The sequence below is a fragment of the Mytilus edulis genome, chromosome 6, assembly GCF_963676685.1.
Source record: "Mytilus edulis chromosome 6, xbMytEdul2.2, whole genome shotgun sequence".
Lineage (NCBI taxonomy): Eukaryota > Metazoa > Mollusca > Bivalvia > Mytilida > Mytilidae > Mytilus > Mytilus edulis.
In genome coordinates this window covers 11,637,932-11,662,381 of record NC_092349.1, presented here as the reverse complement: position 1 = coordinate 11,662,381, position 24,450 = coordinate 11,637,932, and the positions used below count along the sequence as shown (strand labels likewise).

Here is a 24,450-nt window from a genome sequence, read left to right as displayed (position 1 = left end):
CTGCAGCTAAAAAAGATGAATTATGATTTTCTTTTACTCATGACAGCAAATGATGTGAACCCTTTGGTCCAGGTGAGCTAAAATTTTAAATAAAAACATAAATACTCTTACATCTGTATCTTTATTTGTAAGTACTTATAATTCAATTATTACTTGAAAATAAAATCATGAACAGTAGATCACAATAACAAGAAATAACTTAGAATACAAATAATGGAGGTGGTCTGATTTGCATCAAATGGTAATAAATTCATCCGACAATTGAAGGATAGTTCTCTTGTTTCCCAATGAAAAACAAACAAAGATTTTTTTCCTGTAAATATGATGACATTTCCCCCACATTTATGACATGACAAATTAAACAATATCAACTGTTAACAGTCAAAACTTTTCATTTTTGAAAACTGATGACAATGTTAATTATCTTTCCAAGACATACAACTAAATATACAAGTTTTTCGTAAATAAGATGACATTTTCCCCCATGTTTATGAGATGACAGATTAAACAACTGATTATCAACTTTGAGAACCGGTGACAATGTTTATCCCTATCCAAGCCATACAATTGATTATACAAGTCTTCTTGTTTACCTCCCACAAACGAGGAACTAAAAATATTGTCGCAATAGCTGATTTACATTGCTGGGCAATCTCCCAAGGCTTCACGAAACACTATCCGTCTTTTTTGGAGAATCTTCCTCCTTTTTCTGGTCTTTTGTGTCTGTTTTCTCTTCACTCGTTACAGTCTTCTGGTCATCAGTCTTATTATCCACTTTGTTTTCACTACTGTCTGATTTCACCGACATCTCACCCAACTTCTCAGCCACTTTATTGGCATCTTTATTATCTCCATCTCCATTTTCCAGTCTTCCTGTCAATCAAAAAGAGAATGTTATAATTACCTTCAAGAACCATGACTCTACGAATTGAAAACACCAAAAGAGTTTCCCTATGACCCTGTTCCAATGTAAGAATCATAATTTTTTGGAACCTCTTTTAGAAAGTCACCTCCTTTAAGCTGTGATATCTGATACTTCACAAGAGTGACTTTTCAATACAGGTTGACTGTAATAACATTTTAATGCTGCAACCATGAAATTAAGAGTTTAATCAATTTTTTTCTTTGTTTTTTATTTGCATTGTTTTGACATTGTTACGGATAGCACAAGTATTCTGCTACAGAAATAAATTTGATATTGAAAGTGCACATGATTGTTCTCCATCATTCAAAATTAAATTTTAATGAAACATTCCCTCCTAAAAAAAATTGTTAAATCAACTATTATTTATAATCTGGTCTGCTAAGAAATTTTTCAAACGTTTTTTAGCTTCTGTATCATACAATTTTTAGCATTCATCTTTTAATCACAGAATATTGTGAGTCCCTTTTTTTGTCTTTTTAACAGTTACATAGTTTTCCCCCTTCAAAAACTAAAACACACTGCCCCTAAAATAAAAAAAAATATCAATTCAAATTATTCAACACCAAAAGGAAATAAGGCGATTTAAAATAGATTTAAAAACCAGATGCTCCGCAGGGCGTAGCTTTATACGACCGCAGAGGTTGAACCCTGAATGGTTGGGGAAAGTATGGACACAACATTCAAGCTGGATTCAGCTCTAAATTTGGATTGTGATTAAATAGTTGACACAGCATAGGTTGGTGACACAGAATGAATGTGGTCTAATGAACTTAAAAAATAAAAATTCGCTATGCTGTTGAATATTAATCCTCTCAAAAATGTTTGAAGAAATTTTCTTTTTATTTATGAAATATGAAATGAGAAAAATTGACCCCCCCCCCCCCCCCCCAATTTTGTTTTCACATCCCCCTTTTCCTTATTCCAAAACTGATCTCAATTCAAATTTCTAATGGAGTTTGCAACAATAACTGCTCATTTAAATACATCATAAAATATTAAAATGTAAAAAAAGTGCTTTTTATCACTGAATGGTAAAGATTGTTTTAATTTATCAGTTGGTAGTAAAAGTGAAAATACATTGTATATTGTATAAAACAATGATTTAAAATGATTCAACTACTATTCTGGACAAAGAAAGATAACTCAAATTTTCAAAGAATATTGAAAATATCTTGCTACTGCACAAATATCTATTCTGGACAAAGAAAGATAACTCCAAATAACTGAAAATTGATTTGCTATTTCACAATATTGTGCAATAAGATATTTCTTGCTATTGAGCAATACTGTCAATTGAAGATTTCTTGCTATTGAACCATACTGTGCAATTGAAAATTTCTTGCTATTGCACAATACTGTACAATTGAAGATTTCTTGCTATTGCTGAATACTGTGCAATTGAAAATTTCTTGCTATTGCACAATACTTAATATAATAATTTTGAATCCTGTTTGGACCAACTTGAAAACTGGGCCCATAATCAAAAATCTAAGTACACGTTTAGATTCAGCATATCAAAGAAGCCCAAGAATTTAATTTTTGTTAAAATCAAACTTAGTTTAATTTTGGACCCTTTGGACCTTAATGAAGACCAATTTGAAAACGGGACCAAAAATTAAGAATCTACTAACACAGTTAGATTTGGCATATCAAAGAACCCCAATTATTCAATTTTTGATGAAATCAAAACAAGTTTAATTTTGGACCCCGAACTGGACCAACTTGAAAACTGGACCAATAATCAATAATCTAAGTACACGTTCAGATTCAGCATATCAAAGAACCCCAAGGATTCAATTTTTGTTAAAATCAAACTAAGTTTAATTTTGGACCCTTTGGACTTTAATGTAGACCAATTTGAAAACGGGACCAAAAATTAAGAATCTACATACACAGTTAGATTCAGCATATCAAAGAACCCCAATTATTTAATTTTTGATGAAATCAAACAAAGTTTAATTTTGGACCCTTTGGGCCCCTTATTCCTAAACTGTTAGGACCAAAACTCCAAAAATCAATACCAACCTTCCTTTTGTGGTCATACACCTTGTGTTGAAATTTTATAGATATCTATTCACTTATAAAGTTATTGTGCGAAAACCAAGAATAATGCTTATTTGGGCCCTTTTTTGGCCCCTAATTCCTAAACTGTTGGAACCAAAACTTCCAAAATCAATCCCAACCTTCCTTTTGTGGTCATAAACCTTGTGTCAACATTTCATAAGTTTCTATTAACTTAAACTAAAGTTATAGTGCGAAAACCAAGAAAAATGCTTATTTAGGCCCTTTTTGGCCCCTAATTCCTAAAATGTTGGGACCAAAACTCCCAAAATCAATCCCAACCTTCCTTTTGTGGTCATAAACCTTGTGTTAAAATTTCATAGATTTCTTTTCACTTTTACTAAAGTTAGAGTGCGAAAACTAAAAGTATTCGGACGACGACGACGACGACGCCGACGACGCCGACGTGATAGCAATATACGACGAAAATTTTTTCAAAATTTGCGGTCGTATAAAAACTTGAATAGTATGCCAATTGTGGTAAAGACATGTTTTGTCTGGCCATTGCACCTTCTTTCTTTGCAGGCAATGTTAAAGTATGACATGAACTTACCTAATTTTTCTTTCTCTAGTAGCTTTACATTGCTCGTCTTTGCTTCATTAAATTTTTCATTGAATTTCTGTGCATCTGAAAACAAAAGCATAAACTATCATAGTGACGAGATAGCACTGATGTTCATATTGTCAGTAATGACTCTACCTTTAATTTTTGTGCGTACTGAAAAGTGTGTCAATTTTCAGGTGCATTCCCTCTGAAATAGTAAACTAAAGTTTTTACTGTCACCAAATTAAACATTTCAGTATTTACTGACAGAAAATCTTGTCTTTGTAATACCTTGATCATTTAAACATCCAACTATACCAAATATTTGACAGGGGAAAAAGTTTCTTTTCAACTCAGGTCTGATTAAAAGTTGGTAAGTATTTTTTCAATGGAGTTTGTAGATAGAGCAGACCTGCCAGTAAGATTGGATATGGGTTGATATCCAGAAAAGCTTGGTAGTATTTTAATAAGTAAATGCAATTTCATATTTTAATTCTATACTGCAATACATATAATTTGATTGAACACCTGCGTGACATTGATAAAACTAAAAATAAAGTAATTTCTACTCAAAATGTGTGCCAATGGCCTAGATGCGACTTACAAAGTAGCTCTATACATTAGAGGGATTTTTTGAATGGATAAATTAAACAGGTTCCTTTATTTTCACTAACATGAGACAAGACAGTTTCAGTAACTTTATTATTTTGCAAGTCAGATATATAAGTGACACTCTACATGGGATTTCGGTCCGCCCGTCACTATACAATCATCATTCAACAAATGTAATAGGTTCACAACCAATAGAGCTTATTCTGGCAAGATGAACCCCTACATGGAAAATGTTTGTAACGAAAACTCCATTCTGTTAAAAAGTTCTAATAAAGAATAATTCAAATGTATGACTGTAACAAAGGGACTGACAAAGTCAAGCACAGTAGCTTGCTTTGCTAATTATCTTTCTGATTACTGTAGCACTTCTATTTTATCTTTTAACTATAGAACATTAAAAGAAAATTATATGGAAGCGCATTCAAAGTTGACATGAACATGTCAAAATAAGGCATTACAACCAGGAAAATAAAGAGCTGCCCAATAAGGGCATGAAACTTCCGTCTTTTTCAACGACTAAAATTCCAAACCCCTAAAAGTCATATCAGAATAAATATAAATTTTAATTTTTTAAGTTATTGTCCAAAATTACCATGACAGACAATGGTACAATGTATAGCAATATAAGTCCCATAAAAGGCATATATAACAAGAGGCTCTCAAGAGCCTGAATCGCTCACCTTAATTCTTTTGGTTAAATCTCTCATCAATGATTATTTTGGCTTTTCAATTTATTTAAATGTTTTTTGGATCTTCCTATTTTCTTCAAAAGCCAAAAAAAATAATCATTTTCTCCTATGTTCTATCTTAGCCATAGGAGCTATGTTTCTTGACATACAAGGAAATAAAATATAAAATTTATACTAGATACTCTGAAACTCATTTAGCCTAAGTTTGGCTGAAATTGATACAGCAGTTTCAAAGGAGAAGATTTTTTAAAGTAAGTCAACATGATGAACAAATTGTGAAAAAAGTCTTTAAAGGGCAATAACTCCTTAAGTGGTCAATTGACAATTTTGGTCAATTTGACTTAATTGAAGATCTAATTTGCTGAACATTATTGCTGTTTACTGTTCTCAGAGGAGAAGATTTTTGTAAAAGATAACTAAGATTTACGAAAAATGGTTAAAAATTGACTATAAAGGGCAATAACTCCTAAAGGGGTCAACTGACCATTTCCGTCATGTTGACTTATTTGTAAATCTTACTTTGCTGAACATTATTCCTGTTTACAGTTTATCTCTATCTATAATAATATTCAAGATAATAACCAAAAACAGCAAAATTTCCTTAAAATTACCAATTCAGGGGCAGCAACCCAACAACGGGTTGTCTGATTCATCTGAAAATTTCAGGGCAGATAGATCTTGATCTGATAAACAATATTACCCCATGTCAGATTTGCTCTAAATGCTTTGGTTTTTGAGTTATAAGCCAAAAACTGTATTTGACCCCTATGTTCTATTTTTAGCAATGGCGACCATGTTTGTTGATAGATCATAACTTCGGATACAATTTACAAACTAGATACCCTAAGGAACATTCAGTTAAAGTTTGGAAGTATTTGGCCCAGTAGTTTCAGAGGAGAAGATTTTTGTAAAAGATTACTAAGATTTACGAAAAATGGTTAAAAATTGACTATAAAGGGCAATAACTCCTAAAGGGGTCAACTGACCATTTCCGTCATGTTGACTTATTTGTAAATCTTACTTTGCTGAACATTATTCCTGTTTACAGTTTATCTCTATCTATAATAATATTCAAGATAATAACCAAAAACAGCAAAATTTCCTTAAAATTACCAATTCAGGGGCAGCAACCCAACAACGGGTTGTCTGTTTCATCTGAAAATTTCAGGGCAGATAGATCTTGACCTGATAAACAATATTAACCCATGTCAGATTTGCTCTAAATGCTTTGGTTTTTGAGTTATAAGCCAAAAACTGCATTTGACCCCTATGTTCTATTTTTAGCAATGGCGACCATGTTTGTTGATAGATCAAAACTTCGGATACAATTTATAAATTAGATACCCTAAGGAACATTCAGTTAAAGTTTGAAAGTATTTGGCCCAGTAGTTTCAGAGGAGAAGATTCTTGAAATAGTTTACGACGACAGACGACGGACGCCAAGTGATGGCATAAGCTCACTTGTCCCTTCGGGACAGGTGAGCTAAAAACTCTGAGATATTATATTCAGGACACAGATTTTCATAGATGAGAAGACAACATTTAAGGTTTATGCCACCCTGTACATGCAGATTTTAGTGTGCTTGTCACAATACTATATTCACTTTATATAAATGGCCAGAGTTAAGACAGTTCAGTGATTAGGTCAGATATAAGTGACACTCAACATGGAGAATTCAGTCCGCCCGTCACTATACTATCATCATACCAAATATAGACTTCCATCTGTTCTTTAATATATAATAATATATAGACTTGCATATAATCAGCTGACTTGAAGTGTTTGCCATGACCAAAGATAATAGAACCATAGTTTAACTTTTTGAAATATCAAATCAAAAAATTACTTCTTGCTGCAGAATATGTTTTTATAAAAGGCCTTGGCAGCTCTTATCTGAATAATGACAAGATGAGATTATCAAGACAATTTTTACAATTATCCCATATTTAAAACAAAAGCCAATATGTTTAAAAAGAGAATGAAGATAAAAATATTTTCTCATTTTACATATACTAGGAACTATAGCAATGACTGTAAGGAAGGGACTGACAAAGTCAAGCACACAACACTTGTTTTGCTAATTATCTTCCTGGTTACTGTTGCACTCTTCCTTTATCTTCTAACTATATCAGGTTAAAAGATAGTTATAGGAAAGTGCATTCTAAGCAAATAGATTGTTTTTAATCACTTCAGAAAATGTGCCTTCTTAATTATATTTGATTTTTGAAGCCAAGGAAAATCATAAATTTATGTCAACAACCTTAATCACAATTTTACAAATAATTGAAATCTACAAGTGACTGAACCTTGGCATATTTAAAATTGTCTAAGTAAAGACAGAATGTCAATGATTGGGTCAGATATAAGTGACACTCAACATAGAGATTTCAGTCCGCCCGTCACTATACTATCATCATACCAAATTTACAAAGACATTGAAGACATATCTGATGTCATGTTTGTATCATCAATACTTTCGTTTAAACAAAACCATTTCAATTCATGTACAATCAAAGAGCTGCTTTTAAAAGATAACTGCACTAGACTGACTAGTTATAAATAATGAAGAGATTAAGGACTATGCAGATGTGGATTTAGGGATGGTAGGGGAACTCCCCCATTGCTACTGGATACATCAGGTATTAGTTTCATTCAAAAAATATTTAGGAAGACGGAAGATATAATAAATTAACATTAAAAGATTGATTTATAATTTTAATCTTTTTCTTCACTCACTTTGAATAGTAATATACAAATCTACTGAATTACCTGAATCAATAATCTGAACAGAATGAGTGATTGGGTCAGATAATAGTGACACTCAACATGGAGATTTCAGTCCGCCCGTCACTTTTCTATCATCATACCAAATTTGAAAGATAGAACTACACTATCATTATAGAAATATAGATATAAGAAGATGGGGTATGTTGATCAGAGCCAAAATGTGTAATGCTAAGTGCTTTTGATCAATCCAATGTGACTTTAATCTTGACCTATGTTAGGGTGTTACCCTTCCTACTTTCTTTTCCATTGAAAATCCATAAAATATTTGTTTAAATATGAATAAAAAGGAGATGAAAGGTATCTGTTAAGAAGGGAGGGCCAAAAATTATTGTCAGAAAGGGACTGACAAAGTCAAGCACACACAGCTTGCTTTGCTAATTATCTATCTATTTATTATAGCACTTCTATTTTATCTTTCAACTATATGAAATTAAAAGAGAATACATGGAAGTGCTTTCAAAGCCAACATTATGTTGATGTACCAGATAAAATATCATAAAACAATCTTCCTTCATACTTTTGTTTCATTTGAAGTCCATCAAAATCATGCTTAAATGTTTGGTCAATTTATGAATGAGTCAATGTTTTGTATTAATTTATACCAAAATTTTACTAAGGAGGATATCCTAAGATCACCCTGTGAAAACAGTTTTTTAGTGTCAACAAGAACATTTATTCAACAGAATTGGCAAAAGATTTGAAAGCTAAACATATTCCTTCATGCTATATACACACTTTTGTTCTTTCCTTATACTAAACATTGTTGTTATTTTATTTTACTCTTATCTCCTACATTTAATATTACTCTTACAGGCTTTTCCTCTGTACTGTTCAAAATATTTTTTCAACCATATAGCATACACATCACTTTTCAGAATGTTTTTGTAATCAGCATTTTGATTTATTTCAAATGGTTTAGGTCAACACAGAATGACTGGGTCAGATATAAGTGACACTCAACATAGAGAATTCAGTCCGCCCGTCACTATAATATCATCATACCACATTTGATAACTTTATATTAAACCACAAAATCATTTCATCTTACTGTACCTACATTAATCATTATTCAACAATACCTTTCAATGTTTGTACATACAAAAAGCTGCGTGGTAATTTTATATTAGCATCAGATTACATGTTTTCCATTAAGTTGTATTTTTACCCAATAGTCATAAGGCAATTCCCATTTCCCTAATCCCTTTATGGAACTATGGCACTATCTGTAAGGAAGGGACTGACAAAGTCAAGCACACACAACTTGTTTTGCTAATTATCTTCCTGGTTACTGTAGCACTCTTCCTTTATCTTAACTATATCAGGTTAAAAGAGAATTATAGGAGAATGCTTGTGAAAGCCTCACTAAAGAACACACCATTTTCTATGGGATATATAGACTTCAAAATTATGCTAAAATCTGAGACAAAACTTCAACATCAAGAGTTTACATGTTGTAACAGCAACCATAAACACTATTTTTCTACAAATAGAAATCCTCAAATCATCCATTCAAAAGTGTAGACAATCTTTGATTTTAATAATAACCAAAGATTTGACATTGACATCATATTCTAAACACCTTCCTTTTTACATACACAGCATACACATCAGTTAAACTTTACATAGGGTTTTGAACAATTCTTTAAATCATTGAAACAATTTTATAAAACACATTGTTCACTCTTGCAGATGAAGATCTTTTTTTGAATTGTAACATTGAAGTGTTTGAGATGATCATAGTGTCATGTTTATGATGTTAGTAAACACAAAATGACTGATTGGGTCAGATATAAGTGACACTCCACATGATATTTCAGTCCGCCCGTCACTATACTATCATCATACCAAATTTGACAGATATCTTTACCCTCTCATCTGAATATACTTTTATACTGTAAGCCAACTTATTTTCGAGAGCAATTTATTTTCGCGATTAGAAAAAAAAACTGCGAATTTAAATCGTCATGAATATGTAAAACTTCCATTATTCCTGATTAAACTTCATCAAGTAAATCAGAAAATCGTGAAATTAAATACCTGCGAAGTGGTAAAGAAAGGGTAAAATGCGAAAATAAGTTGGTTTACAGTATCTTTATACAACATTTCAAGTCTTGTGATTAAGGTAAGTGCACTATTTTCAAACTGGAAAGAGAATTAAGACTACAGGTTTCTAGCTCAAATTGAACAAAAAACTCTCGACAGAAGACATGAAAACATCAAATGATTGATTGTGTTGAATGCCACTTTCAGCATTCTGGTTATTTTTGTGGCAGCCAGAGTGCCCTGAGAGAACCACCAACCATTAACAGAAAAATAGACAACCTGAGTTGACATGCTAGTAAAACAGTAGTTGAACCAAGGATCCGGAAATTTTTGCACCTAATTTCGGTCATTTTCATACAACTTAAAAGTTGATACCCCTTTTCAAAAGATGATTGCCAAAATCACATTACTGTATGAGACTCATTATGAGTATGCTCATACTCGATCGTCATGTTCGTAGCATCAACAAACTTGTTTCACAGTTGCATCGCATTTACTTCATGATTTGTCCTACCATTTTTCAAAAATCGATCAAGGGCAATTAAGGGAAGGCAGCAGTTTAAAAATAAAATGATTTTAATGACTCAAAACGATAATATTCTCAGTTATCGCTTACGTTTCTTTCGATTCTGAAGTCAAAATTCAAACCGGATGTACTGCAACAATACTAAAACGAACAATTCTGGACTCATTTCCGGATTAGTTTGTTTATCCAAATCACAGGAAATCATCGGCTTTTTAATATTTTATCTTTAATAGTGTAAGAATATTAATTAAAGTAGTTGCACTGGCTTTATTTAGGATGAAATTATTTAAAATTTACGATTAATTGTCTAAATCTGTGGAAGAGAATTTCAAGCATGCGTATTACTTAGTAAACAAAGCACGTGTGTTAGAAGTAAAAAAATATTTTTTTCTACAAAATTAAACCAAGTTTTAATTTGATTTCAAATCATAATTGACAATTGTCTGACTTGTTGAGTAATTAAATATTGAAGCCAGTTGGTATGGAATTTTTATTTCTTTATAATAATAGTTTGGAGCTTGTGATTAATTGCCAGGTGTGAATTACAATGAATTAAAAACACAGGTAAATAGATTAGCAATCATTAGCCAATATAGCTCCCTGAGGCATTAATATAGTTATTAGGAGGGCCCTCAGGATTATAACACTTTATTGGAGTGACAGTTTAATTACAGGAAGTCGATAATTAAACAAAAATATGTTCAAAATGGCGATTTTGAAAGTCGATCTAAACGAAATGACCGAAATTATTAATGTAGAAAAATAAAATTTGACCTAAATCCCAATTAAAAGTTTAGGACATTATAGTTTCAGTTTAGGACATGACTGGCAAATATGACCGTTTCCGGACCCTTGAGTTGAACCACTTAGACAACTCAGCCATAGAGGATCCCTGATTGTTTGATGACAGGATTTCAAACCTAAAGGGGCAATAATTGTTTTTGTTGAATGGTATTTGAAAAACAGTGATTACTCTTCAATAAAAAACGGCATATATTGTTATCATTTTAGATAAAATAAGTGTATCAAATTATTTGTACTGTCAGACTAATAGTATAGACAGAATGATTGATAAGGTCAGATATAAGTGACACTCAACATTCAAATTTCAGTCCGCCCGTCACTATACTATCATCATTCCATAGTTATTACACTGTGGATTCATTTATTTTTCATGGGTACCAATTTTTGTGGATTGAGGGAAACTTGCATTTTGGTAGATATTTGATTTTATGGTTTTGTCTATCTCTGCATACGAAGCTTATAGACAATTTGTAAATTATTGAACATTTGAATTTGTGGTTCACTTATAAGCACCAAACCAACGAAAATTTGTATCAAACGAATAAATAATAATCCACAGTACCAAATACTAAACAGAATTTAAAAGGGGAATTTCTTTTAAGGTAAACTTTCATCGCTTCCAAATTTAGGCATGTATTACCAATGTTATTTCAACTGATCGAGCGGAGCTTATGTTTCAATTTGCATAAGGACAGTCTATTTGAAGATGTGTGTGATAAGGATGATTGCTGTTATAATTATTATTGATTTTTAATCACCTATCAGAGAGACCAACGAATATACAAAAGAACTTGTGTGTATGGATACTTCTTTGATGAGTTTATCCCAATGTCTATAGATGGACTGGCATTCAATAGCGAAATTGGTTAAACCCCGCTCAGTCAAGTGAAATAAAACAAGTAATATGCAAGCTATATAAATATATATATAAAGTATCATCTATTTACATGAATATTTTTTCTGTTATTTTCTAATTATAGGTTGCCAAAGTTGTTTAAAATTTGCAGGGTCTTTTCAAGCAGGAGATGCATATCATTGAATCTTTTCTTTTTAAAGAAGTTATAAAACAGCTTAATAAACTTAATTTCACTACTTTTAAATGGATTTGTGATTTTTTTTACTAGGCAGGGAGGAAATATGTTTAAGAACGGCTTTACAGCACAATAAAATTAAGCCAATTCTGATGTTTGGTGGTATTTTTTGATTTTCAATTTTCAGTTTAGAGTTCATCAATGTGTAAGTGTGCATTGTAAATTTTTCTGATTCTTGATATCAAGTGAAGAAAGAAACGGCAGATAAGGTCAGATATATATGTGACACTCCACATGATATTTCAGTCCGCCCGTCACAATACTATCATCATACCAAATTTGATGTATTTATCAATGGTGTACAGGCCTACAAAACTTTATTATTAAAAGTGCCCAATAAGATGGCCAGTGCTATAAGTAATAAATAAAGGATTAATACCTCCTTATTCTTAACCTTGTACAACAAAGGCTTATAATGACAACAAATAGCAGAAGTTTATTTTTAGACAGTATAGCGGTTCTATAGTCCATATTTACATTACAAACTTCAATTTTGGATTTAAATAATTGATCAATGGTCATATACTCAGGAGTCAAAAGGTGAAAAAAATATAAGAATTGTCTATCAAGACCCCTTTTGGATTTAAGTTTTATTTTTGGGGGCTTTCCAAATTTCTTGAATAAAGTTTTGTGTGCACAAAAGATATATCGATCAGTTTATTTTAACTGAAACTTGAACAGGTAGAAATTTAGTTCAGCCAAACCAACTGGCATGAGGTTAATTTTGGCTTTCAAGGCTGCCACAATACAATGAATAATTAACGTCATATAAATTATGTAAACAAATCATTCCTTCAACTTAAAGGAAAAATACAAAAAATAAAAAAACATAGCCATGCATATTGTTTGTCTTGAAAATAAAGCTAGTTTTAGATGTGTTATCATGGTTATTGAAATGTTGTCAAAAAGTGACTGACAAAGTCAAGTACAAATACTTGCTTTGCTAATTAACTTTTGTTTACTGTAGCACTCACCTTTGATCTTTCAACTATGTGAAGTTAAAAGAACATTACAGGAAAGTGCACTTTTAACATAAAACATTATATAAATTTTAACTTTGGATGTCTTGGACCAGTCTTCAAATTTTCCCTTCAACACATTGTACCTAACAACAGCCCACTGAAGCAGTTAAATCTCACGTTTTATAAAAGGCTCATCCAAAAAACCATGTGACAATTACAACTTTCAGAGATAATTGAATGCACTCTTTACTGAACTTTTTAGTCAATGATCTGTGGAGAAAATTTTTTTCAATTCTCTGGTAGATACCTTCCTTTCAAAAATATTTTTCAAATCAATATTCATGACCTACTTTCAGCATTAGCAAATCGTATTGCCAATGTTTCTGGCTTGGCTTCTTCATCTGCATAATCAGCCGCCACACTCCATAACCAGGCACGATCACTGCCACAGTTTGGCTTTAATTCCATCTGGGCTGTAACTACAATAAGGAACAGAGTTAAAAAAAATATTCCAGAATGCAAACAAGAAGTGAGCACTATATATATGCAGACTAAAGATGGTTGACTCTTTTTCGTAGGAAATATGTTAATCAAATTGTCCATTTTCATTGCTTAGAACATCCCCAATTTTCAGTATTTATCAACTCTTTATGAAATAATTGAAGATTTATAAAGGAGTTAAAAGAGTCAACCTAATGATTAACTAAGTTTTTTTAATAATGGAATATGGATGATTAAAAGCACAGGCCAAAATTTCTAAAATGCTTTTCATATTAAGATTTTAAAGTAATGATTAAATAAATTCATTGAATTCTTTGATGGAAAATATGACTCAAACCTACTGAAATGATTAGCACAAACTTTCAGTGTTTTATCTCGTCTCATAAGAACACGTATCAAACCAGTTTCTTTATGCTTCAACAGCTTACAATCTCCAGTTCCACGTTCTTTCCATTCTGGAGGGTCAAAAGAATTGTCAAATCGAAATAGTTTTGCACGTCTGAAAATGTAAAATTATATATTTACTAAAACTCTGTTCAACAAAAGTCAGTGAAATAAATAATATGAAAATAATAAATTTGAAGATGTGGTATGATTGCCAAAAGACAGTTTTCCACCAGATACCAAATTTTAATGAAGTAGAAGTTACATGTACAAAAATGTAGCAACTATAGGTCATCATCAGGGTTTCCCCTGGGTCAATTATTTTTTTCGCCACCTCTTTCGCCAAAACAATATATTTTTCGCCACTTTATTATTTTTTTCGCCAAGTAGCATAAATATATTTTTCGTTTAAAATTTTACTTTTTTTCTACCCCCCCCCCCCCCCCCCCTACCTAAAATAAGATGATTTTGCCCCATTGTGTCTATTGTTATTCTCTCACACTTATTTTAGAGTCTACATTTTGATGAATAAACACTAAACATTAACTTTAAAACAACAGAATTTGTTTAACTTAAAAGGGAAAAATATTCATTGTATTTTAAACAACTTTTCTAAATGAGGGGGCCACTATACTTTTATTAATAAAGAAGATACAAGTCCTGAAATATAACAAAATTAATGGACATGTTTTGATCATATAATACCAGTATAGTTCGTAGGGAAAGTTTCTTTAAAAGAAAATTACTGATGTGCCCTTTTGTACTAAGAAGTGGTTTTTACAACAAAACAAAAGCTTTTATCACATGAAATTGATCCCTCATTTCATGTGTAGTCATTACATTGAAGGGTTACTTTCATTCGAGGGGTTCCCAACCTTTTTGATAGATTTCTTCATAACGACAGTTTTCTTTTTCTTGACCATCGTAAATGAAAAAGTTGAGACGTAAAACTATGCTTGAAACACGTGTGTCACTCAAACGACTTTAAAGTAGTCTCCCTAATCAATTACCTAGTATATTAAAGTCAAAGGATATTAAAGTTTTAAATCAGAGATATATCTTGCTTTTGAAAATTTTTCGTCACAACAACAGCTTTTCTAAACTATCTTTAAAAGGAGAGGAGACGTCAAAGTTTGCTTAAACACGTGCGTCTCAAAGTGGTAAATAAATTTTGTATGTGACATTTAGCGGAAGCCATTTAACCATATCTTTTTGTCAAACAATTCAAGCAACACCTTTATTAATTAGTCCTTTGTTGTCGGTAGCTATAAAATGCAATCAGCTGATTATTGAGTTTCTGTCCAAATCTTAATGAGGTCAAGGTGAATTCCGAGTATTGTCTGATCGAGTAAAGTCCGAGAAACTGGAAAAAAAGTAAATAAACAAGATGGAGGAAAACACATCGTTATATATATTTCTTTCGCCAAATTCTTTCGCAAATGACGAATTTTTATCGCCACAATTATAATTTTTTCGCAATTTGCGAAAATGGCGACCGCCAGCGGAAACCCTGGTCATCATTATGACATACTTTCAACTTTGAGCAAAATACATACCACATAGTGAGCTATTATACATTTATTTCCCGTGCCTGAGGGAAATATGAAGATTTGTTCACCCAAGAAATATCATATTTCGAGGGTGAACATTCGAGGGGGAAGAAATCTTCATATCTCAGGAAGCCAAGGGAAATGAATGTTTTATTCCACTGCCTAGGCTTTTTTTTACTTCTGAATATGAAATTTACATAATTGTTTTCTTATTCGTTATGTTTTATAACTAATCACAAAATACACAAAGATAATCAGTACCGGTTTCAAGTTAATTCATTATTTATTCTTTTCTATTTGTTTTAAGATTTGAAATAATTTTTAAAATAAACCCTAAATATTTTATTTAAACATTAACCGCCAGTAACGTCGCACAAGGCAATCAGACGTTCAGAGGGGAATATGATTCTCGGAAGGGAATATGATACTCAAAGGTGAAAATGATGTTTTGTTCGACGTCACGTGTGATAGTTTCAACCAATCAAATGTTGATTTCGCTATCAAAATCAACATGCTATGGAATAATATATTTTATCATCATTAGCAAGTTCAATTTTCTATAATTTTGTGAGGAAGCCTCTAGAACCATGACAAAACAAGAGGCTGTCACAACGACAGAAACCGGATTTATTAACATTTATTTGTGTGCTGGCAATATCACAAGAACCATTACTGATCAATGTGAAAGTGAAAATCGTTAATATCAAATTGACCTCCATTTTGTCATCAGTATCAACATATTAAAATTTGAAAAGCTTAGATTGAATGGTTCATGAGTAAATGCAACAACATGAATGGAAAAGCCATTTTACGATCTTTCAAGAACCATAACTCCCGAACGGTAAAAGTCAAAATCGTCATTATTAAACTTGACCTCTATTTTTTCATCAGTAACAACATATAAAAATTTCAAAAGCTTTGGTTGAATGGTTCATGAGAAAATGCACGGACACGACCGGAAACACCATTTTTCAATCTTTCAAGAACCATAACTCCAGAACAGTAAAAGTCAAAATCGTCATTATTGAACTTGACCTCCATTTTGTCATCAGTAACAACATATTTAAATTTGGGAAGCATTGGTAGAACAGTTCATGCGTAAATGCACGGACACGACTGGAAACTCCACTTTTCAATCTTTCAAGAACCATAACTCCTGAACGGTAAAAGTCAAAATCGCCATTATTGAACTTGACCTTCATTTAGTTGTCAGTAACAACATATTAAAATTTTAAAAGCTTTGGTTGAACGGTTCCTGAGTTAATGCACGGACACGACTGGAAACTCCATTTTTCAATCTTTCAAGAACCATAACTCCTGAACGGTAAAAGTCAAACTCACCATTATTGAACTTGACCTTCATTTAGTTTTCAGTAACAACATATTAAAATTTTAAAAGCTTTGGTTGAATGGTTCATGAGTTAATGCACGGACACGACTGGAAACTCCATTTTTCAATCTTTCAAGAACCATAACTCCTGAACGGTAAAAGTCAAAATCGCCATTATTGAACTTGACCTTCATTTAGTTGTCAGTAACAACATATTAAAATATTAAAAGCTTTGGTTGAACGGTTCATGAGTTAATGCACGGACAACATTTGATTGCCGACCGCCCGCCGTACATCCCCAAATCAATAACCGACATTTTTGTCACAAAAATCCGGTTAAAAAATAAATAGTCTTCAGAAAACGTTAACTTTATGTAATAATATTTGATCAATAATGATTATTTTCAAAAATTTAACATGATTATTGAAAGAAATAAAATTATAACAAATACGTTTTTAGTTTGAAATTCTACAGAACATGCTTTGATCTATTTATAGCCAAATTAGTTTACCTGTGTGATAATGTAAAATATAAATTTGTTTTCAAAACAAAAGAAAGACACAAACTATGGATGGTATATAATAATTCAAATAAATATTTTAGGACATTTAATCTATTGTAATAGATTCAGGATTTAAAAACTGCAAACAAATTTAATCATTACATAATCAGCTGATATTTTTTTTACACAAACATCGTGTTGATATAACTGTTGAAAATCACTTTATAAATCCACCAGCCCTTTCACACATTTAGCAATTGTCAGGGTTATAAACATCTCAGGATACAAATCATATAGTAGACTAATTTATTTATAGAGGTTTTAAATTCATGGCTTTTGGTTGTCTCTACAAAGGTTTGATGGGGGAAAAAAGATATGTGTACATGTATACTGTTTTAAGATCTTTTAATATTTTCATGCAAATTCTGATAAAACAAGAATGTGTCCAAAGTACACGGATGCCCCACTCGCACTATCATTTCCCATGTTCAATGGACCGCGAAATTGGATAAAAAATATAATTAGGCATTAAAATTAGAAAGATAATATCATAGGGAACATGTGTACTAAGTTTCAAGTTGATTGGACTTCAACTTCATCAAAAACTACCTTGACCAAAAACTTTAACCTACTTTAACCTGTTTAATTTTGCTTTTAAATTAGAAAGATCATATCATAAGGAACATGTGTACTAAGTTTCAAGTTGATTGGACTTCAACTTCATCGAAAACTACCTTGACCAAAAACTTTAACCTGAAGCGGGACAGACGGACGAACGAACGGACGCACAGACCAGAAAACATAATGCCCCCCTACTATCGTAGGTGGGGCAGAAAAAAGAATTTGCTTACCTACCTACCCACACCCAGTCATCATGGGTCGGGTTTGGGCAAACTGAAATATTTTTAATTGTGGCCTTGTATTCTTTTACACACATGTTTGTTTAGCCTTAAAGGAAATAGGAGGGAAGCCTAGACTTCAGATGGACAAAGTGAGCTTAAATATGCAACATTTTTAATACTAACAACTTTAATACTTCTTCTTCCTCTTCTTCCAATGATTTAACCTCTATTTCTGGTAACTTTATCACAGGTTCAAAATGGATTTCTGGAGATTCGTCAACTGAGTCATCATGCTGTAAAAATCAATTGAAAATATATTATATGTCTTAACCCTTTCGCCGATGAGTCCCGGTTTACCGGGATTCACGCTTCAGACAGCTGACGATGAGTCCCGTTTTACCGGGATCGGAATACATCTTTTATGTTTCCCGCTCAAAACAGTGCAAACATGAGTTATCTTTCTTTGATGAATACCCGTATGAAAGTGTAAACATGGCGCTTCTGTTTGTTGAAAACCGTGTCAAAATCAGACGAAATTTACGGAATTTACGAGAATTTGAAATGAGGGAACATTTTTTTTGAAAGAATATGGAAGAATTGAAGCCAAACTAGTATACTTTTTTGAAGTAAAATGTCGTTTTATGTACAAAACACTTGGAATGGACATCGTTCAGTGTGAGGAATTTGTACAACCTCATAAAAATTTTCGAAATTTTGCCGTTTTGGGTTTAAAAATTACGATTTGGGTTCGAAGAGCAGAATTTTGAGGATTTCACCTAGATAATGCCGAAAATTTGAAAATTTGAATATTTTATGAATAAAAAATTATCAAAACATGAAAAAAACTGTGAACATGGTGTTAGTGAATGAAATAAATACACAAATAACTACAAACAAGTTTTTATTGACATTTATTGTGAAGATCTCCCACTTGAGTAATAGTAGCCAGGGAAGCCATCGTCTCAGAGTAGCTTCTCTCTGGGCAGCAATCGGTGAAAGGGTTAACTTACATCAACCCCCTTTGTTTGTTGTAGGAAACAGTCAGTCTATAGGAATCCATGACAAATTGCCCCACTGGCAAATCGCACCACTCTTGTTTACCAACTAGCCCCACTTATGAAAAAGGGTAAAATCCCATTGCAAACAGGAAGGATAACATGCCCTACTTATGAAAAGGGTTAAAACCCCGCTGAAATAAGGTCTGACAACTCGCCCCACTCATGGCAAATAGATAAACCACGATGAAATTAAAAGTGCCAACTTGCCTCACAAATGAAAAAAGATGCAATCCTGTTGTATATCTATGTCCCTGCCCCACTTCAATAGGTCTATGAAAACCTAAGTGAAGTGCTCTAAAATCAAATTGCTGTTGAAATCCTTCAATACAATTAACAGGTTTCTTTTCAATTGTTGTACAAATAACTAAGCTTACAAGTTTAAAGTTATTCTCCAATAATGATACGAAAATGTATTTGCAATTATACTTAAAGAATGCTAAACATCATTTTATTTTAAAAAAATAATGGTTTAACCCTTTCAATGCTACACAAAAAAATAGAAAAATGAATGTAATTACCTGAAAATGCAGGTAACCTGATAAAAATTTTACTGAAATAACTGCCTTACATTACAGTTCATACTCTCCTGAGCATTTTTTATGCAATAACTTTCTCTGTATCTCTTATAATAAAAAAGATACAGCAGTCTGAAAAAGAATATACTGTTCTAATGAATGAACACAAAAAAAATGCAGCAGCAGCAGCCATTTTTCTATTTTATTGTGTAGCGTTGAAAGGGTTAAGTGGGGCTAGTTGGTAGACCTGAAAATTGTATATTGCAGTAGATTTTACCTTTTACAATAAGTGGGGCGAGTTGACAGGGGAGAAATTAAGTGGGGCGATTTTTAAAAAGTGGGGCGAGTTGGTGATTAAGTTGGGCGATTTGGTGTGGGCCGATTTGCCAGTGGGGCGATTTGTCCTGCTTCCGTCGATGTTTTCACACCTGTATGCATATTACATGTAGCCTCACCGGACACAATTACGAACGATTTTTGTACTGTGATTAATATTTTTTTATGTAGACTACTTTTCTTGAATTGTTTATACCATAGAATTAATGATGTATGAAGGCTTTCCATTTTGCATCATATCCCACATAATTTTTTATTCACGTTTGGATACTTTAGTACGATTTGTGTGACCTCGTTTTACGGGTCAAGAGAGCCACATATGGACGCAATTCCGAACAGCACTATATTGATATATTTTGCAGAAGAAATCAATGGCAACAGTCTAGATTGATAAAGCATACATTAATCTTTATCTCTTAACACATTTTCATGGGAAAATAAGATGCGCAAGTTTGTTTTTTACTTCAATAACTTCAGCAGTGGTTGCAGACGAAATGTCGGTCATGTGTAAAGAAAGATTTCTGATTTTTTTTTGGTTTTTGTGTAAGTTCCTCCTTTGAAGGAGCACTAAATTCAAGTTTATCCATTTCGGAGGTGTACTTATCATTCATCTATGAACTTTTTTTTATATAGGTCAACATTTTTTCGGGGTTTTCTGGACTTTTCGATAAAATTAAAATATTTTCATTTGACCATAAATAGGGTCACAAGCAGTGATATTGTTGGCTTTTTTCAAAACTACCTCTACCCTTTTTTATTGGGAAAATATGCGTCATTTTTATCAAATTGGGAAATTTATAATAAACCATGAATTTGACTGGGACTTCAATTAGCAGACCCCCTTTCAAGAGGTAAACCCCTAATTTGAAATAAGACATCTTATTGTCAGTGATGATACACAAAAATACCCTCAAATCTGCTCATATAGTCATTTTAGGAATGAAAAATGTTTAAATGAGTGTTTCTCAGTTTGTATTCATGCACAATTACTACTGAGACTGCACTGTTTGGGAAAAAAGTTGTCTTTTTGGGAAAAATTTTAAGCCATTTTTTTTTCAAATTGGGATTCTTCTCCAGGGGAAAAAGCCTTCATTCTCCAGTAATTTCAGGCAAACAATATCACTGGACAAGGGTCTAAAAAACGTCAATTGTGGGGTTATTTTGGGCAAGATAAAAGACATCACGCATATGAACAGAATCAGGAGATATTTTTCTTTCTATATATTAACAAAAGAAGGCAATATGCACTTACCTTTATGTTTTTTTTTATATAACTTGCAGGCCAAATTGCCGTTCTTATAATATTTTCAGATTGATTTTGTCATTGTCATCAACATTCACCAAGTGCACATAAATTGTAATACAGTAGACTCCGGCCAATCGGATACCCAAAATGTCAGCTAAAAATATCCGATTGTCCGATATATTCAATTAGCCGATGAACGTATATTCCTCCAAGTTTTTTTTCAAAATTGACAGACACAACCCTAAGATACCTATAGCTATTAAAGCTGCTTTATTAATGGAAATTTGTAACTAATCTTATTGTTTTTTCAGGTACAAGTTCGGATAATTCGGTTGATTGAGTAACAGATCGATTAGTTGATAATAATGTATTTTGTTTATCTGTCAGTCTATTGATTATTAATTATTAATTATGTGTTGATTACCTGAATAAAATATGTACCATTTGAATAATGTGACTTGTTTTTTGCGTGATTTGTTTCATTTGTGTGTTAAAACAGGTAAAAGCTAAAAATAGCTATGAATTCTCGGAAGTAGGCCACAGGTAAATTCTATTAATAGCTACGAATGTATGCCGACTGTAAACTTCTAGCTGTAATCGTTTTATATTTATGAAACCCTTTTCCAATTTCAAGTAATACAACTATGTTTATGATTATAAAATTGGGCAACAAGATGAGTACAATTAATTTTGCTTTTTTATCTTATCTGTCGTGGTTCAAAATAAAAGGCTGAATATTATGTAAATTAGGAAAATGGCGTACGTGTGTACAAGTTACATAATTGTATTTCACCTGGGACATGCTATTGACAGACGATTCCTTGTTTTTACACGGGACTTCTATATATATTTTAATAAATTGTTGAGAAAGAGGTACAATTCATTCATATTTAATAAACATTGATGAACATCACGCACAGTTTTAATCATTTCTGTCGTGTCATTGTTTGTGAAGTAAATGATAACGATCACATTTGGATAAACACATAACAAACACATCTTGGGCAGAATATAATATCAAATTCATAAAATAAACAAGACAATAAGAAAAAATATGTTTTATTTGACTATGAAAGATCGTTTTTATTAATAAAATAAAACATTTCTGTACTGAAGTTTTCTTAAACTTCGTAATGGCGTAACTTCCGGCTTCATTTCCTGTCCAAAAAAATATGAAATTATTTCAAAATATTCGATTGTACATGGTTTTCACACATTTTCCATGAATATTCCTATCCAATTAGCCGATATATTCTAATAACCGATATTCGATTATCCGATGTATTTTGACTGAAATGTATAGGGAATGGTTCGGTGTTTTGAAATAATATTACAATAGCCGATATATTCGATTAACCGATATCCGATTAGGTGGAGTCTACTGTATCATGAAAACAAGGGAATTTTAATAGGGTTTTTATTTATAAAAACATTTATTGATAAATATAAATAAATATGATCTCAGAGGGCAAACATTGAAAATCAATCGTAATTGTGTCCAGTCGTAATTGCGTCCTGTGAGGCTACTATTAGTTTGCAATTATGTCAAACAAGGTCCTGTAGCTACATTTGTAATACATACAATTTGATTGTTGTATGACATCAATCAAAAGTTCAAGCGGGACAGTTTCTTGGGTCAGCCGGGAATAGCGATAAGAGGTATTGTATAGGCTGTAAAATTATATGTAAAAAAAACCATAGTAAGGGAACCCTAGAATGAAATCTTGATTTTGCAAATTGTGCAACACTCAAACAGTAATCCTGTTAAACTAATGTGGCAATTTCTCCTGGAAATAAGACTTAAGCAACATATGTATCGTCCCCGTTTTGGTCTCGTCATACTTGTAGATATTTTATTTGGTGTGTGCTCTACAAATTCATCAATGTCCCAACCATCCCCCTTTTCCCATAAATTGTTCATATATTTTCCAAATCCTTTTCCTCTTCCCCAAAAATAATTACACATTTAGATAGAACAAAAGAAGGGAAATTTAAATCGGGAGTAATTTTACCTTATCATCTGCCATGTTCAGAGGATGGGGATCGATTTATTTCACGTTTTCTGGATGCTGAAAATGGCGCTTTCGAAAGCCTCTTGGCTCGCTCTGAAAAGTGTTGCAGAAATAACTGTATATTCTACAAATAATGAAAAAAATGTAGTTCGAGCTCTGTTGAAATAAGACAACCACTATTATATCGTCTGAATTTTGTCCCTTCCTTTGTCGTCGTTTTGAAAAGTCATCCCCATCTTTTTTCTAAGTACAAGATTTATCTCCCTTGAAACACGCATAAATAACGAATCGGACGCGGTAATGGGGTGAAATATCCGCAATTACGCTAAAGAAAAAAAGCTGTTAAAGAGAGGGCCAAGGGGTTTAATTAATTGTAATGACAAAATGCCAATATGCTAAATATGCTGTTTTGTGGAAATCTAATTCTTCGTTTATATCTGTTATTCTGGAAATATGTTTTTTAAACATGTTAAAGTAAAGTAATCTTTATTTAAAGTCTGGTTGCCTATACACAAAAACAATGAACATGATCTCTTAGAGCTCTTTAAACCGTCTGAAACCTGTTGTTACCTGTTATTGGAATATTAGTTTTTTTGTTATCTGTTCTTGTATTTGCTGTTAACTGTTATTGGAAATTGTAATAGTAGCACTTTGACAGCTAATCTTAGGTAGAAATTGAAGAGCATCATGAACATTGGGGTCCGAAGTTTTCACTATAAATATGGTGGTCATAAATTGGCTAATTTGGTAGGATTTCACGAACATATGTGATCATAGGTCATATGTCTTTTTTTTTTAAATTTTGTATTAGCTCAGGAACATATATATTCAATTGACATACTGTTCCCAGATCAGCTGCTTTATATATCTGCTGTTCTAAGTATTTTATCTGTCACCCTATGTTTAAGAATTCGATTCGATCTCCGATCCGATCCGATCCGATCCGATTCGATGCGATGCGATTCAATTCAATTCAATTCAATTCAATTCAATTCAATTCAATTCAATTCAATTCAATTCAATTCAATTCAAATTTCTATTCAATTCAATTCAACAATTCAATTCAAAAATTCAATATTCAACAATTCAATTCAACAATTCAATTCAATTATATTCAATTCTATTCAA

General features: G+C 32.2%; 1 protein-coding gene across 1 annotated transcript; it reads right to left on the bottom strand.

Moving 5' to 3' along the window:
* Positions 1–107: 107 nt before the first annotated feature.
* On the bottom strand, positions 108–23,621 carry LOC139527111 (ran-specific GTPase-activating protein-like). The gene is made up of 6 exons (XM_071322383.1): positions 23,323–23,621; positions 18,339–18,448; positions 13,888–14,045; positions 13,396–13,524; positions 3,540–3,614; positions 108–873 (listed from the first exon to the last, which is right to left on the bottom strand). Exons 1-6 carry the CDS (start codon positions 23,335–23,337, stop codon positions 665–667), a joined length of 696 nt encoding a protein of 231 aa, XP_071178484.1. The 5' UTR covers positions 23,338–23,621; the 3' UTR covers positions 108–664.
* Positions 23,622–24,450: the final 829 nt, after the last annotated feature.

Bases quoted from the DNA above. Each gene is read 5' to 3' on its own strand.
- LOC139527111 (XM_071322383.1), bottom strand. The intron at 13,525-13,887 runs GTAGGTTTGAGT...TCCTTATTGTAG, and splicing joins AGTTTGTGCTAATCATTTCA to TTACAGCCCAGATGGAATTA. The intron at 874-3,539 runs GTAAGTTCATGT...TTTGATTGACAG, and splicing joins ACTAGAGAAAGAAAAATTAG to GAAGACTGGAAAATGGAGAT.